The 17,200-nt window shown below is 37.5% G+C and overlaps 1 protein-coding gene across 2 annotated transcripts in view; it reads left to right on the top strand.

Annotated features, from left to right (window-relative positions):
* SLC7A2 (solute carrier family 7 (cationic amino acid transporter, y+ system), member 2) overlaps nucleotides 1-17,200 on the top strand; it is a 25,599-nt gene that overhangs the window by 7,814 nt on the left and 585 nt on the right. The window contains exons 3-10 of one of the 2 annotated variants that reach the window (XM_006834465.1): nucleotides 756-921; nucleotides 1,284-1,417; nucleotides 3,703-3,925; nucleotides 6,136-6,275; nucleotides 9,237-9,339; nucleotides 12,035-12,240; nucleotides 13,652-13,818; nucleotides 15,216-15,324. In XM_006834465.1, the coding sequence (XP_006834528.1) occupies nucleotides 756-921; nucleotides 1,284-1,417; nucleotides 3,703-3,925; nucleotides 6,136-6,275; nucleotides 9,237-9,339; nucleotides 12,035-12,240; nucleotides 13,652-13,818; nucleotides 15,216-15,324 (1,248 nt within the window). Of the gene's footprint in view, nucleotides 1-755; nucleotides 922-1,283; nucleotides 1,418-3,702; nucleotides 3,926-6,135; nucleotides 6,276-6,516; nucleotides 6,654-9,236; nucleotides 9,340-12,034; nucleotides 12,241-13,651; nucleotides 13,819-15,215; nucleotides 15,325-17,200 lie in introns of both variants that reach the window. The other variant, XM_006834466.1, reaches the window with a different exon arrangement.

The raw sequence follows: 17,200 nt of genomic DNA, 5'->3' as shown, positions 1-17,200 counted from the left end.
AATGTCCTCCCGTGTAAACTATCAATAAAAAAAACAGGGCAGAGGAGGGAAAAAAAAAAGTTTAGCAATCATTAATCTTGAAAAAGCTTTTTTTAAAAGCATTTCATTGAAATTAAGTATTACTTTGCCTTTGTCCACTCCCTGGTAATAATAGCCAAAATTGTTTTTGTTGCTAAGCCCCTTCGTGTTGGTTCTCACTCATAGAGACCCTAAATAGGGTTTCTAAGGAACAGCTGGTGAGTTTGAACTGCCAACCTTGTAGTTCAAACTGACCTTTTGTTCCATGGCTTTATCCTACAGTGCTAAAGCAGGATTCCAAAATTACTAAATTTCTATATTTATTCAAGTGTGTGTTGTCTCCCAATTGTGAACACCATCTGACTCATGAAATCAAACTGGTGTATTCAGAAGACATTGTTTCACAATAAGGTGACAATAATGCAAGTGAAATACAGGAAAGGCTGGTGAAATCATATCCTTCAGCTTAAAATACCTTTCATAAAACTAGGGAGCCCTGGTAACACAGTGGATAGATGCTTATCGGTAACCAGAAGGCTGATGGTTTGAACCCACAAGTCACTGCATGGGAGAAAGAGGTAGAAGTCAGCAAAGATCACAGGCCTTGGAAACGCTAAGGGACACTTCTACATTCTCCTATAGTGTACCTATGAGTAGGAATTGACATAACAGGTTTGGGTTTGTTCCTAATACTTAACGTGAAATTTAGAATGCCCTTTTTTTTCTCCCCTCCATAGGTCTTTTATCTTTTGGAGTCAAAGAGTCTGCTTGGGTGAATAAAGTCTTCACAGCTATAAATATCCTGGTCCTTCTTTTTGTTATGGTTGCTGGGTTTGTGAAAGGAAATGTGGCAAACTGGAAAATTAGTGAAGAGTTTCTCAAAAACATATCAGCAAGTGCCAGGTATAAAATAAGTCCTCTTGTTTTGATTTATAGTTTTTTATATTTGCCAACTTTTTGTTTGCTGTTGTATTTTAAGAGCACATATGAGCAAGTTTTCCTCTTAGAGCAGTGCTCTCAAACTTTCTACTTCTAAGACCTTTCTGAGAACTCTTCCCAGGCTCTTCCCAAACATAAATGCATATGTATTATTTTTGTTTCTTGGAGTTGCCAGAAGAAATGATCACAAAGTTGGGTAGCTTAAAGTAACAATTTCAAAGAGCTGAGAAATACAACAACTTTTCAAGAGACCATTGTGAAATGTATTTCTAGGAGAAGCTGTTTTCTGGAAAATAATTTATTGGTGTGTTTGTTCCCTGTCTTAGAGAGCCGCCTGCTGAAAATGGAACAAGTATCTATGGGGCCGGTGGCTTTATGCCTTATGGCTTTGCAGGAACTCTGGCTGGTGCTGCCACATGCTTTTATGCATTTGTGGGATTTGATTGCATTGCAACAACTGGTAAGAGCAGATTCTTGGCTCTGTGAATCAGGGGAAGGTGTTCCTTTTCCTCACTAGTACCCATGGGCAAAGCAGAGGGTTGAGGAAAGAAAATGGGATTTAGGATAAGAAAGGCTGTTTCCAAGTCAGCTATAACATTTGTTATATATGACAAAAAGAAACATAGTGAAACACTCTGAGCCATGGTTTCCTTATAGGTAAAAATTGGAAGAATAGTTCAACTTGTCAGATCTTGTAAAGCTTATCTTAGATCATACAAGGGGCCTTCAAAAAGTTTGTGGAGAAATAGAATCAAGGGAAAATGGAACTTTTCCAAGAGTCAGTTCTGACTCACAGTGACCCTGTATAGCGTTTCTGAGGAGTGGCTGGTGAATTTGAATTGCCAACCTTGCAGTTCAAACTGATTTTGTGGTCCAATACATTATCCAATGGTTATTATTAGCCTTAAGTTTCTCTGAAAGTGTTGTCATGCTGAGAAACAAATAATATCCTAATTTAAATAGTCACCATTGTAGGACAAAATTTGTTGTATGAATTATTTTCTTTTTATCCTATGTTGTAAAATAATTGTCAGAATCACTCTAAATGTTCCTTCTGGTTTCATATCATCGCATGGCTTATACTTGCCCATCTTTTGGCTACTTCAAGTGTCGCATCCTATTAAAAGATCCAAAGTATACTTTTCTTTTTTTTAACTGAGACTACAGTTTCATATGAATAGATGCACTGGGTAGAAGTTTATTGAAGCCTGCATATTTAAGGGCCTCCATATTTAAGGGCCTCCGGAGTGCCATGGCAGTGGAGAAATCATTCTCCCTTTGCATAAAGGCTGCTATTTGATCCCAAATATTTAATAGTACTGCACCAAGGCTTTTTGTGCTGGAGACAGGAAACTGCCTTGCATGACATTTTCCTATCTTCTTTTCCTCTGGACATTGGATTTTTTTAATTTTTTTTTTTTTAATGCCATAGCAAAGTTTGCTTTAAGAAGACAGGAAATTTTCATGTAGGAGGGTGAGTCAAAAATGATCCGCACTCCAGTTCTATTAAAATGCCTGTTAACATCATGGCTGTGGACAACATTGAACGCACATGAAATGATTCTGTTGAATAGACAAATGACAGTGGATTATGTGGCTAATCATTTGAAACTCAACCATGACTCTGCCTATGTAATAATCCACGACAGACTAGGGTTTCCAAAATTGTGTGGGAGATGGGTACCCAAACAACTCATGGAAGAGCATAAACAGCAGAAACGTTAAGACATCTGCAAACAAAATATGGACTGGCACTCAAAGGAAGGTAAATGTTTCTGTAAACAAAAATGGCTACTGGTGATGAGGTGTGGATTGATCACTAGGAGCCTGAGAGTAAACGGCAGAATATAGAATGGAAACATCCTCAATCGCTGACCAAGAAAAAGTTCAAAAGTCAATCATCAGTTGGAAAATTGATGCTTACAGTTTTCCAGGATTCTCAAGAACCAATATTGAAATACTGTCTGGAAAAAATATTGTTCAACAATCAACAGTGCTCTTTGCAGTGAGATGTGTCTAAATTTTTGATTAAATGCTGAGTACTGTTTTCCAAGGGTGTTGTGATTTTGCATGACAGTGTACATCACATACCACTGTCCACACTGTTGACACTGTGCAGAAACTTCATTTTGAGATGTTAAAGCATCCTCCCTATAGTCCTGACCTTGCTCCATCGACTTTCACCCATTTGGTGCCCTGAAAGCAGCCCTTTGAGGATAAAGATTCACCTCTGATGAAGAGTGGAGACAGCAGTCCTGTTGTGGCTCCCAGCTCAGCATTTCTTAATAAGGGAATACAAAAGCTTGTTGACAGATGGACAGAGCTTATTGAAAAGCCAGGAGATTATGTCAAAAAATGATGTATTATCTTTTCTAAAAGTTGGTTAAATTCTACAGCTAGAGTGAGGATAGTTTTTGACTCATTCTCATAGAATAGGTGAATTAAGCTAAATAAAAGAGAAGGGTATAAAAAGCAGAATAGACCTCTACCAATGAGGAGAGGAAGAATTTGCTATGAAATGAATACTATACCTGTTCATGCTTTGAAGTCCTATTGTGCTGTGGGTTAAGGCTCTGCGCTGCAAAGTTGGTTTGAACTGCAAGGTCGGCGGTCCAACCTTGCCAGACGCTCCTCGGAAATCCTATTCAGGGTTGCTATGGGTCAGAACCAGATCAAAGGCACTTAACAAGAACAACAAGTTCATGCTTTATTAAATATGCTCATCTATTGTTTATTTTTCTTTAGGTGAAGAAGTCCGGAATCCCCAGAAAGCTATACCTATTGGAATTGTGACTTCTTTGCTTGTTTGCTTTATGGCCTATTTTGGGGTCTCTGCAGCTTTAACACTTATGATGCCATACTACCTCCTCGATGAAAAAAGCCCCCTTCCTGTAGCATTTGAATATGTGGGCTGGGGTCCTGCCAAATATGTTGTTGCAGCGGGTTCCCTCTGTGCATTGTCAACAAGGTATGTTGCATTGTCAATTGGACAGAAATGTTTGGGTTATTATAAAGCCTTGTCAATATCTAGAGAAATGCTTTTATATGTTTTAAAAATATCCTAATGTAAGAAACAGATGTTCTGGTGTAGGATAGGCACTGGACTGCTAACTGCTAGATTGGCAGTTCAAATCCACAAGCTGCTCCTATATAATTTTGCTATGTGTCAGAACCGACTTGATGTGACTTAGCAACAATAATATAAGGAACAAATACAAAAATAATACATTCTCTGAATAGCTTGCCCATAATTGCTGTATACAGACTTTAAGTGCTAACTTTCCCTCCTGTCTCTGAATCAGTTATCAAATCAGTTTTTTAGTAAAATAATGGTTGTAGTGTCTGTGGAAATATCTGTGGCATTTGCACACACATATACATTTTACTCCCTATTTTTGTATGTGTATATTATAAAAATTTGAGGATGAGATAGTTTGAATAATTTTAAATAACCATTGTTGTTGTTGATAAGTGCTGTCGAGTCGATTCCGACCCATAGCAACCCTGTATAGGGTTTCTAAGGAGTGGCTGGTGAGCTTGAACCACTGACCTTGCAGTTCAAACAACTTTGCAGCCGGACACATTAGCTCACAGCGCCATAGGACTCCAAATAACCATTAGTAAATGGCAATATAATTTATTGAGACATTAAAAAAAATGCTTATAGATAGAATGTTGTCTGTTGGCTTTGGTGTTAAAATGGAGACCTTTTGTGCAGACTTGACATTTGCTGCTGTCTTTTATAGTAATATTCGGTCTGTGTAAGTGGAAATGATGCACTTTGGCTTTCTTATATTTTTATTGTGAAACACTGAGACTTTCCTTCTTAGCACTGATTAGAGTGAATTTGGTCTAGAAATAGACATTGCAACTTTCAACTTCAGGCTGAACATCATGTAATATCTGTGGGAAAAGAGAAGGGTAATCAACTCTCAAGTGTTCAGATGCTTAGATGCTGCTTGTATCATGTGTCCTAAGCTAATCCTATTTCAAATTACCATAATGGTCATAAGTAAAACATTTCATTGTAGTTGCAGATAATGCTATATGTCAGTGCATACTGATAGAGAAGATGAATCTCTGCCTGATCACTAATATTTTACACTGAAAGATTTATGTAAAAGAGTGTTTATATAATTTATCAATGCAGCTTTATTTTACTTAAATCCCTGTTTTGTGTTCTATTAAAAATATTAAGTTATAAATGCTAAAAATAGTTATTTCCATTAAAATATGATATAGCAACTTAATATAAACAAGTAATAATTAAAAACTTACCTTAGTTTTGACTTTGTCAATATCTAGAGAATTGCTTTTGTATGTTTTAAAAATAGCCATCTTCTAGTGTGAGGTTTCTAATAGTTTCAAATAATTTCAAAATTCTCAACTATGAAGATACCATTCCACTACGGTTTTAGAAGAGGTACACAAAGATTCATCCATGGCCAAGCGCTAACCTAGATTTATTGAAAGGTAAAGAAAGATGATGGGTTTTTAAAAAATGCAATATTTCTCTTCTTTTTTCTAAGTCATATCTGGAATTGCTAAACATACCAGTAATTCAAAGCAAAAATCATCTGGCTAAACTTCACTGTTACTTTTAATTATAGCCACTTCTAAGAACTAAATTTACATTTTTTTGTTTTGTTTTGTTTTACCTTTTCTCCACCTGATTATCTTAGGATGTTGGTAATTATTAATAATTTGATCAATGATCAGGCTATATGAGAAAAAATAATGGTAAAATAGGTACACAAAATACATAATTATTGAATAAATGAGTTGGTTATTCATGAAATAATTTTTTTCATCTAAATATCAACTTAATTATATTTTTGAGATACTGCTGCTAATAATTTCTTAATGATAAGTTTAGTATTTTAGGGGGTAAAGCTATAATTAATTGGTTTTAATTCAGTAATCATGAAAATGTACAAATTACTTACAATATTGTTTTTAACCTGATAATTTTGCTGAATAAATATCTTCAAAAGAATAGTAAATAGCATCATGTAAATATTGGAAAATAGATTTAATTACCCAATCATAATGCATTTTTTATAATTACAGCTTCATAATTACAGCTGTCTTGCTGAGTTTTATACAATTATTTAAATTCTTGAACATAATCTTGCATGAATGTGTTTGCCATACTGCATGTGTTTGCTTTTTATTCAGTCTTCTTGGATCCATTTTCCCAATGCCTCGTGTAATCTATGCTATGGCGGAGGATGGGTTGCTTTTCAAATGTCTAGCTCAAATCAATTCCAAAACGAAGACACCAGTAATTGCTACTTTATCATCAGGTGCAGTGGCAGGTGAGAGACAGTTGGCTTTTATAAGAAAAGGGGGATTGTTTCCATTAAACGATTATGGAAAATAGAAAGTAAGGTGGTTGTCAGTTATTTACATAGATGTCAATAAATTTGTGAATGTTTTCTGTTTTGAATTTTTTTGGCAGTAGGTTCTGTACTTTAGTGTATCCTGTCTTTACCTGTGTATACCTTTCTAGAATACTAATAATATCTCACATGTGGATTATGAATTTTTCTGTTCTAGTCTTCTGGGCTCTATGTTCCCTTTACCCCGAATTCTGTTTGCCATGGCACGGGATGGTTTACTCTTTAGATTTCTTGCCAGAGTGAGTAAAAGGCAGTCACCAGTTGCTGCCACGTTGACAGCAGGGGTCATTTCTGGTAAGCTTAACAAACATAGGCCTCTTCAACATTGGACTTGAACAGTGTGTGCTCGTGCATGGACTTAGAAACAGAGGGCCTGCTTGCTGTGCATGTAAGTTAAGAATAAAATCACTGATGAATTAGGGTCTGAGCGTTGGGTGACAGCTGGAAATCATGGTGCCAGTGGTATATTGAAATTCATTCTCATCTTGGGATGTTTTCATTGCTTAAAAAATTGGGGATTCTAGCAAATGTGCAAAGGATTGTAATGGTTTCTCATTATTAGGTATCAAATTCATTATCTATCAATTGGTGGTGTGATGCATAAAATTGTATTCTTAGCATGTAAAATCTTAATTGAGGAATAATTACTTAATTTTTGAAATGTTAATTCAAAATAATGATTTAATGTTTTCCTTTTTGTTCAAGATATAAGGGCTTGCTATAAAAGCCATCGAACATTTTTAAAAACCCAACTTTATGAAAACAACCAAAAACCCTCAACTTTGCTCATTCTTAAGTATGAGAAATGCCAAAGACAATTTATACTTGGTCGTTGTAATCACTGCCCTCAGTAGTGGGCATCCCCACTTCCTGGAACATCATGGTTTATGATTCAGTCATAACCTTGTCAAAAGCACACATGTCCTCTCAAACCCCATTGTGAATCTCTTTTTCCTTTCAACTGTTTTTGTGCTAAATTATGTTCAGAAAATTCATATACCTACCTCTTGGCATGTCATAATTACATGTACAAATGCCTTTGTCCAGAGTCTTATTCTGTGCTGAAATTTTCAAAGATTCCATAGGATAGAGAAAATGGCACAAAGGTACTGCTGGAGGAAGGAAGGAAGAGAAGGACTTCATCAAACATAAATAAAATCATGTTGGTAGTAGAAATTCATACCAAAATGATAATTTTGTCAGGGCTTTCAATTGTTAGGAAACTAGATTAGAGAATAGATCATTTAATTAAATTGTGTATAAAGTTGAATTTTTTTTTCCATGATCAGAAAGTGATTGCCTAAACAGCCTAATTTTGTAATGATTTTCTAATAAACTTGGCACTTTATTAGATGTAGATGGATAGACAAGTCACTTTATTTCTCAAGGCTTACATTTCCATCCCCATGAAAAGTAGGCTACATTAGATGATTTATGTCCAATTTTATTAAACAGTGCTTTCTAATATTGAAAATAATTTATGAATGTTTCTCGACAAAAGATTACATTTTTTATTTACTCCATAAAAGCTTTTGTATTTTTTTAATAACGAACTTGTCCAGTAATGCTCTACTTTGTATTCAGAATTTTTAAAAACCGTATCCTCTTCTGTTCAGAAGAAATTAATTAAATAAGATAATTATAATAGAAAACTTTTTTTTAAATGCCTTAAAAAATACATTTTTGTTATTTTGTATTGTACCTCAGACATCACTCTGCTTTTTTTTTTTTTTTAAATCAGAGTGCTTGTATGTCTAATAATCATTTCCTCTATTTTGATGCATCTTATGGCTGTCTATCAATCTCACAAAACATATTGAAAATATACTAATCTAATGTACATTCCACTAGCAATGAAAAGCTTACAAAGTAATGTATGTGGTGTATTTAAAGAAACAATGTGATATTGTAGCAGGTGCTTGGGGATGTTGGTTTTAGTAACCTTGCTAACGTAGCCTATGTATAAAATGAGGATAATGAGCCTATTAGGTCAATCCATGGGAAAGTGCTAGAGTTTTGTTTTGTTTTGTAAAAAAACAGTTGAATTACAGTCATTTCATATGGCTGAACCTAAATAATCCCTCTGGGGTTATCAACTTGAAAATTTGATAATTTTATTTTCAACTTGATTATCATGGAATTCTCAAGTTGAACATAGCGTGAGAACATGGACATATAAAGTTTACTGAGAGGTCTGAAACACTGTATACATATGATATAGTATCATCTACTCTCATAGACAGCATTGCTATGTGGTAAATTCAAACTGATACTTACACAATTTTTATGTAACACTGGAGAGATAAGCTTTCAAGTATGAGTTAACTATTCATCTATATAAATTATATTTTGCCTTTTAACATTATTGGGTCTACCTAGAGTGCATGGTTAAAATCCCAGTAGAATGTAGCCTATATCACAAACATAATTTAATTGAAAATTATTTTGCATATAGTTTAAAATGCAGACAAAAATTTAAGTGATTATATATTTTAATAAATGTTCTCCTGCTAGAAATTTTTATAGTTAAAAAAAGAACTACCTAATATCTCCTAGCAATGTTTTTTCTGAAGTATCAAATGTCAGTGAGCTGTCATGTAATATGTTTATTCTTTGTTACATCAAATACTTTTTAAGTGGTCAAAGTAGAAGTGTTTTGTACTTGATAGATGGTTGAGGGTGCTTGAAGTTTTATTAGCATTTTATATGACCTAAAGGACATCTTACTTTGAGAAATATATTTTTTACACTTTGTCCCATCATTGATACTAAAAAATAATAATAAAGTTAGTCATCAGTCCCTAACTTGAAAGGTATTCACTGTGTGGAGTTTGACCTTAGGCCTCTTTCTTCATCTTCCTTTTCTGTTCCTAATAGCTGTGATGGCCTTTCTGTTTGACCTGAAGGCTCTTGTGGACATGATGTCCATTGGCACTCTCCTGGCCTACTCTCTGGTTGCAGCCTGTGTCCTCATCCTCCGGTGAGTTGTCCTTGTTGCCAGGTGGTTCTGAAGCGTGTATGTCCTGTGGCACATAGGGAGTATAGAAAACTGGGACTCACAACCCTCACTTCAAGCAGCTAACAATCTCACTGAATTGAGAGTCTATGAGCAGACATACTCGGTCCTTACCAAAGAATCAGATACAGTCTGATAATGAGTGATGTAGGTCGGCCAGTCTTATCTAGAAGACGTATTGTCATGATGTATAAAGACACTTTAAAATACTCATACGTTTTGTCCAAAAAAATTGAACTGCTGAAATTTTATCCTGAAGCTTTAATCAAAGAGTCACACCCAGAAAGATATAAAGGATACATATGGAAAAATAATTTATAATAGTAAACAAACTAAATAAATGAGGATTCATTTGTTCAATGGTTTATTATATAACATATAAACTGCTATTAAATTGCATGGGGAAGTGTCTCATTTGCTATATATAGCATTTGAATTTATTTAAAGCATACAGTCATCCTGCCGTATCTGTGGTTCTACATTCAGGGTTTCAGCCAACCATGGATTGAAAATATTTGGAAAGAAAAAAAATTCCAGAAAGTAAAACTTTCATTTGCTGCATGCTGAGTACTACACTGAATCCACGTGATGCAGTGATGTATAGGACTACCCTGCTGTAACCTCTTGCCCTTTCACAGATCTGCAGTCTCCCTTCAGCCCTCCTTTAGCATCGTTTGCCTCACACCTTGTTAGCTCGCTACTTGTGTTGTATGCACCCTTTGTTTCTGTGGAATGCAGTTGAGTGGTCAAAACATTTCCTCAAAGTGTAAAAGGGAGCAGAAAGTACTATTTGCATCGTGCTTGCATTGTGTTAAACATTGCATGTAATACAGAGATGATTGAAAGTATACAAGCAGATGTGTGTAGGTTACATGCAAACACATATAAGGAACTTGAGCATCTTCAGATTTTGATATCTGTTGGGGGTCCTGGAACCAAACCCCCAGATACTGAGGGATGACAGTATATGCATACATATGTATTGTGTATGTGGATACGTATTGTTGTTACTGTGTAGTATTAAATTGATTCTGATGGTATTGGAGGAGAATATTGAAAATACCATGGACTACCAAAAAAAACAAACAAATCTGTGTTGTTAGAAGTAGAGCCAGAATGCTCCTTGGAAGTCAGGATGGCCAGACTTTGTCTCTCATATTTGCACATATTATCAGGAGGGACCAGACCCTGGAGAAAGGACATCATGCTTAGTAAAGTGGAAGGTCAGTGAAAAAGAGGAAGACCCCAATGAAATGTGTTCAAGCATAGCAGTGATTGTAAGGTTGGCGCAGCACTGGGCAGTGTTTCGTTCTGTTGTACATAAGGTCTCTGTGAGTCAGTACTAACTCGACAGCACTTAACAACAATGACAGAGTAGAAATGCCCCATAGGATTGCTTAGGCTGAAATCTATGGACGCACATCACCAGGTCTTTTCTCCTGTGGAGCTGCAGTTGGTTTCAACCTCTGACCTTTTGGTAAACAGCTGAACAGCTAACCTTTGCTCTACCAGGACTTCGTGTGTGTGTGTGTGTGTAAGCGTGGGTGTACACACACATTTACATGTACTTAGGTCTAGATGGAATTGTACCAAATGCTAATAGTGGTTAACTCTGGATAGATGGCATTATGGGTAATTTTAATTTTCTTTATGCTTTTGTGTATTTTTCTCCAGTGAGCGTATTTCTTCTTTATATGGAGGAAAATGTTGGTTCCAAAAATAAGTAAAGGGAGCTCAGGGGAGGAAGAGGCCACCCTGGGAGTGCTGGGGGCAGTCTCGGAGGTACCCAGGTTGATATTTTGACATCGCCTATGAAGGATGAGGATGGACTCACAAAGGAAAAGGCTGTACATAGGGTGGGGAGGAGAGGGAAGTTGGGGTGGTGTGAGAATGCCTAGACCTGCCTATCTGGGGTTAAATATAAGGTTTAGGTAGGAAAGTTGAGGAGATGAAGCCTGAGAGGCTAATTGTGAGGAGGCTTTTGAATACTAAATTAAAAGGGCTTTACTTTATTCTGTAGCTGATGTTTAACCAGCGTTTCTGACTATTGTTTTAGCTAACCACAGGTCCTGGATATTTTCAAATTAATCTTGACTGTTTCACTGTAAGATTTAGCTGTCTTCTGTATCTAACATGGACCTCCTAATGTAGTGACTCTCAGGAAGTTCAGAGTTGCTACAGGTATTTTATTGAAAAGGTCTGTGGCAGGCTCCGGGACACTCAGGGGCTAGGGCAGGCCGTATGACGGGCCTTCAGAAAGTTGGAATGAAAAGAGAATGGAATTTTTCCACGAAGTTTTTGAAGCCTCCTTGTGCGTGATCTTCTGCACAAGCTATGATTCTCTGATGTGTCTTGTTTGGAATTTTAGGTTTCGCTTCTTTTTTTTTGGCATTTTTGGGTTACTTATTTATTGTGTTTTCTGTGGACATGGTACACAACAAAACTGGTGCCCATTGAGCTGTTTCTACACATACAGTTAGGTGACATTGGTTACATTTTTCAGATTCTCATTACTTCTAGTTCCATTCCCGTTAAAGTAGTCTCAGAGCCCCCTAAACACCTCATCTGTGTTTTAGAGTATTTGCTTACCAGGTGCTCATTTTATTTTGGCCAAGTGTTGATTTCAAAGTAAAAACAGATTATTTTATTTGGCAAATAGGTACCAGCCTGGCTTATCTTATGAGCAGCCAAAGTATTCTCCTGAGAAAGAGGTTCTACAATCATGTACCAGCCCAGCCTCCAAGAGCGACTCCCAGGTCACCATGCTGCAGGACCAGGGCTTCAGCCTGCGTGTCCTCATCAACCCCTCCACCCTGCCTACACAGATGTCAGCTTCCCTCGTGAGCTTTCTGGTGGGATTCCTGGGTAAGTCCTCTTCATTGCATACATTATAAAGACCCAGCTGATGATGTGTGTAGGTAGAACAGGTATGAGGTGAACGAAGACGAAAGGCCTTACAGTGTGTTAGTGACTGCCTTTGTTTAACTAGTGCTGCTGTGACAGAAATACCACAAGTGGGAGACCCTAAAGAATAGAAATTTATTTTCTCATTGTTTTTAAGAGGCATCTAGACATCCAAATTCAGAGCACCAACTTTAGGAGAAGCTCGCTCTTGGTCTGCTCTGGGTGGGGAAGATCCTTGTCTGTCTCAGCTCTTGTAAGCTCAGTGTTCCTCACGTGACATCTTCCCCATTTACACTTCCTGTCTCTGACTCTATGCTGAGCCTTATAACTCAGAATTGAGTAGGTTTAGGATACACCATGCACTGATAGGTAACAAAGGAAACCCTATTTCCAAACAGGATTACATCCATAGGTGCAAGGGTTAGGATTCCAACACGTATTTTGAAGGGAGACACAATTCAATCCTTAAAACAGTGACTAACCTGAGCCCCAACATTTCCACTCAAAATATCACTAACTGTTGAGATCATCTTTATTTTAGAAGGATGGCTATATCACAGCTTGATAATTGAAGATTTGAAAGAAAGAAAATTCCTGTAGCTGAGAGTAGGGAAAATACAAAGCAGATAAATTTAATTAGCTGTTGGATGTGAAAATATCAGCCTAACAACACATACCAGTAATATAGCTGAGAAGCCAGTGAGATTGGGTGGCAGTGTAAAAACTCCTGATTTGCAACCCCATTCATATTTTCATTGACCTTTTTGGACATCATTTTGTGTCTGGAACTCTGCTGGACACTTGGGATATCAAGAGCAAGATGGCCTTGCTCTCACTGGGGTTCACCACATAGTATGGAACATGGTTGTGGCAAGTGAAAAGAGCTACAGGGTTCTCTGAGCACACAGGAAGGGCACCTAATGGCCAGAGATAAGGATGGTGATGCCATTCTCTGAAACAGGGAGAAAAGATGCAGATCATATCATAAAAGATGATTGGTTTGCATTAACAACCAGTGTTTATAGCAGCATATAATAGACTTGCCAGTTCCCATTTGAGAATGAGAATTCACCACACTTGACAACATCCCACCAGTCCCAGTGATGGTAGAGTGTAAGGACAGTAGCAAAGGAGGGCTTGGATGGCAGTTGTGTCTAAGGAGAGACAGTCATGAGCCAGTGAGCAGGATGCTGAGATCAGTGCAATCGGCCATCTCGTCCCATAATGAAAAAGAAGAAAGGACCAATGAAAGAGTATTTGTATATATAATGACCTTGATGTGTCATGAAAACAGACGATCTGAAGTGAGGAATCTTGAGTTAAAAGTTGTGTGCGGGCGGTTTTGTTTTGTTTTACACATCTACCTTTGCAGCGTTTCTGGTCTTGGGCCTGAGTATTCTGACCACCTATGGAGTTGACGCCATTGCCAGGCTGGAGGCCTGGAGCCTGGCTCTCCTCATGGTGCTGCTTGTTCTCTGCATTGCCATTGTTCTCACCATTTGGAGACAGCCCCAGAACCAGCAAAAAGTAGCCTTCATGGTAAGTGTAGTGTGGATTAGAGATCATAGACTCTAATGTGCACCTTCTCTGTTCATTAGTCTTTGTCAGTATAAAAAAGTAAGTAAAAAGCTTCTAAAGAAGCTAACCAGTTGACAGGAGAGGAGCATCTTAGTCTTTAACATGTTTTCTTTTCGTCATACTATTCTCTTTATATTGGCTGTTTTCTCTGCCCCTTTTAAAACAAACAAACTTGAATAGGCTCCTATTAAATTATATGTAATCGTATAAATTAAATGTAATATAAAATATACTTCTTGTCAGGTACTCTATGGTGGTGGTAGTGATGTGCCAGTGGGGTGATTGCTACTCATAGCAAGGCTGTGTAGTTTTCGAGGCTGTAAATCTTTACGGGAGCAGAAAACCTCATCTTACGCCCATGGCTACTGGTCGATTTGAATTGCTTAACTTTCAGTTAGCAGCCCAGCTGATAATCCACTACGCTACCAGTCCTCCTTTAAGTAATCTCTGGTGGTGGTGGTGTGCCATGAAGTCAGTTCTGATTCCTAGCAACCTTGTAGAGGATTTCTGAAACTGTAAATCTCTATGGGAGTGGAAACCCATAAAAGAAAAGTCTTTTCTCCCGCTGAGTAGCTAGTAGATGTGACCTGCTGATCTTGCTGCTAGCAGCCCAATTCATAACCCACTTCACTACTCTGTTACCTTCAAGCAATTATAGTATTAGAAAACAGCGTGTCTTCATTTAGAAATTCCATGCCCTCCTAGCAGGAGGATTATTTCTACCAAAAGCCCTTCTTTGTCAAGTGAAATGATTCTGTCCTGTTTTAACTCAGAGAGGTTTCAGCTTGAAGAGGGCTTCCTGGAATTGTCCTCCTGGGATTCTAGGTGTACCCAGAGTTCTGGAGACATGGACATTCTCAAGCTTAGGATTTAAAAAATTAATATCAGTTGGATTGTCTTAGTGATGGTGCTGAGTCCTGGTGTGGTGCTGTGGGATAAAGCACTGGACCACAAGGTCAATTTGAACTACAAAGTCGGCGGTTCAAACTCACCAGCTACCGTTGGAAACCCTGCACAGGGTGACTGAGTCAAAACCAACTTCACAGCACTTAACCACAACAACAAGTGAAGGTATTAGGTGTTAGTGGGCTTGATGAATACCCTGCTGCCTGAGGTTACTGGAAAGAGTGTGAATGTGGTGCTCTGTTTAGTATGAGAATGGTCTTTATTCATATCTTCCTTTTCATGAGAATGTAAGCATAATGACACAGTGTGCAAATATCTATGTCAAATTAATTCTGCATAGAGTCACTATGAGCTGGAACTGACTCAGTGGCTTCTAACAACCACAATGTTAAAATAGCTTGGGATATGTGTTTGCAAATTGAGTATATTTTAAAAACCTTTTTCCTCCTTAGGTACCATTCTTACCGTTTTTACCAGCATTCAGCATCCTTGTGAACATTTACTTGATGGTCCAATTGAGTGCAGACACTTGGATCAGATTTAGCATTTGGATGGCACTTGGTAGGTCTCTTCAAGTTTTATGGTTCTGAACTTTGGCTCTCTCTTCCTGTATCATGCTCTGTGGTTAGAGAAATGCACCCCTTCCCCTTCTTGGAAACAAGGGCTCTATTCAGTTCCTTTCACTCCTAGGTATTATAAGTAAAGAGACTACTAACATCTGAGTGCCTCCTATTGCAGATGTTTTCCTATATTCTCTTATTCAGTCCCTCCCAGTAACCCTGTGGTAGGTTCTATTTCTCCCAGTTTATGAATAAGAAAAACAAGGGGCAAAAATGTCACGAGGTTTACCTTATGAATGATAGTCCTAGGCTCTGACTCCAAAGCCAGTTCTTTCTAACGTACCAGCAGTGTACTGGAGACGTTTTGAATGAACTCGTAGCAAGCGCTTTGTTTTCTGAGATATAAATTTTACTGTTGAAGGTCTGGTGTGGAAGCCAAGTACTAAATAATTTGACTAAATGTATTTATATCTGCAGGACCTGCTGGTTTTCATTATGACTTATTTAGATTCCTATATGAAATTTGAGTTAGAAATTGAGAATTGAAGTTTGTTGTAGCTAAAGCACAGACTGGTTCAGAAATGTGAGGTATGGGCTGTTGGGTGAAGAGATGGGAAATGAAAGCGTGTGATCTGCACTGGTTTGGGTGACCTGAGGAGTCTGAGAGTTATTACTGTTTGACAGTCTCCCAGTTAGCTTTAATAAAAATGAATCTTAATCTCCTAATTCTCTTTTGAGTATGTATGTGGGTGTCTTTTGACTATAAATTAATTCCAATTCTAAAATATCCACTCAGTGGACTAATGGAAGAGCTAGCGTCAGTCAATTTTGCCCGCTGCCCTCACATCCACAGTGCAATTGTATGCAAGTCTTGAGGGTCTTACTGAGCCAAGGAATTAATGGAGTGTGTGTTTTGGGTCCAATATTTTCTGCCCACACAAGTTAGTTTAGTTTGTTCCCTGTTTCTGTCACTATGGGGGTCTTCTGGTCAGGTGGCTCTGCTTTATCAGAGCCAGAAGAATCCTCACCGGAATCTCTTGCGAATCTGTTATGCTCTCAGGAATGTGCCAGGCAGCCATTCTTTTGGGGGGTCCTGCACTTCCCTAGGGATTGAGCCCAAATCTCCAGGGTACAAGGACTATAGTACTCACACACTCATTCCAACCCAGAAGAATCTCATGTCTGGAGGAGAGTTCCACCTTCCCTGCTTTTTCACAAACCTTCCTCCTGCTTGCTTCAAGTCTTAGTGCCCTCTAATTTAATGTACTCTTGGTGAAAGATTATCTGTATTCAAATCTACCCTTTATTAGCTGTCTGACCCAGGCTACGTTACTTAACCAATTTTGTGCCTGATTTTTTTTAATATATAAAAAGGTGACAATCATAGTAATCTCTATTTGAAGGCACAGGGAATGAGAAGAAATAGACTTATTCCTAATCATTGCACATACCAAAATGCTAATTAGTAGCCATGTCTCATTATTTTAAATGATAAAAATTATAATGCTTTTGACATCAACCCAAAAATCTTAACCAATTTCCTAAAACATAACTAAAATGCAGCAAAATGCCCATCTCTAAGTGATGAACTGTCATGTATTGATATTTAAAACATTGGCTCCTAATCCCCAATCAGCATGGCTGTTAATAAATAGTTGCTTTGTGTGCAGTGAACACATGTACGGCACATCCATGTCCCTTTTGATAACACTGATCATGCTTCCCAAAATGTCTGACTCTGGCTCTGATTACACTCCATTTGTATTGAGGATGTAATTTAAGACTTTATCCCACCTACCTTTTGTTTAAAATGTGATTGTGAGTTTTGACAGCATAAATATATATATATATATATATATATATATATATATATATAT

This window comes from Chrysochloris asiatica, unplaced genomic scaffold (assembly GCF_000296735.1).
Source record: "Chrysochloris asiatica unplaced genomic scaffold, ChrAsi1.0 scaffold00011, whole genome shotgun sequence".
Lineage (NCBI taxonomy): Eukaryota > Metazoa > Chordata > Mammalia > Afrosoricida > Chrysochloridae > Chrysochloris > Chrysochloris asiatica.
This window is presented reverse-complemented; position numbering and strand designations above follow the sequence as displayed.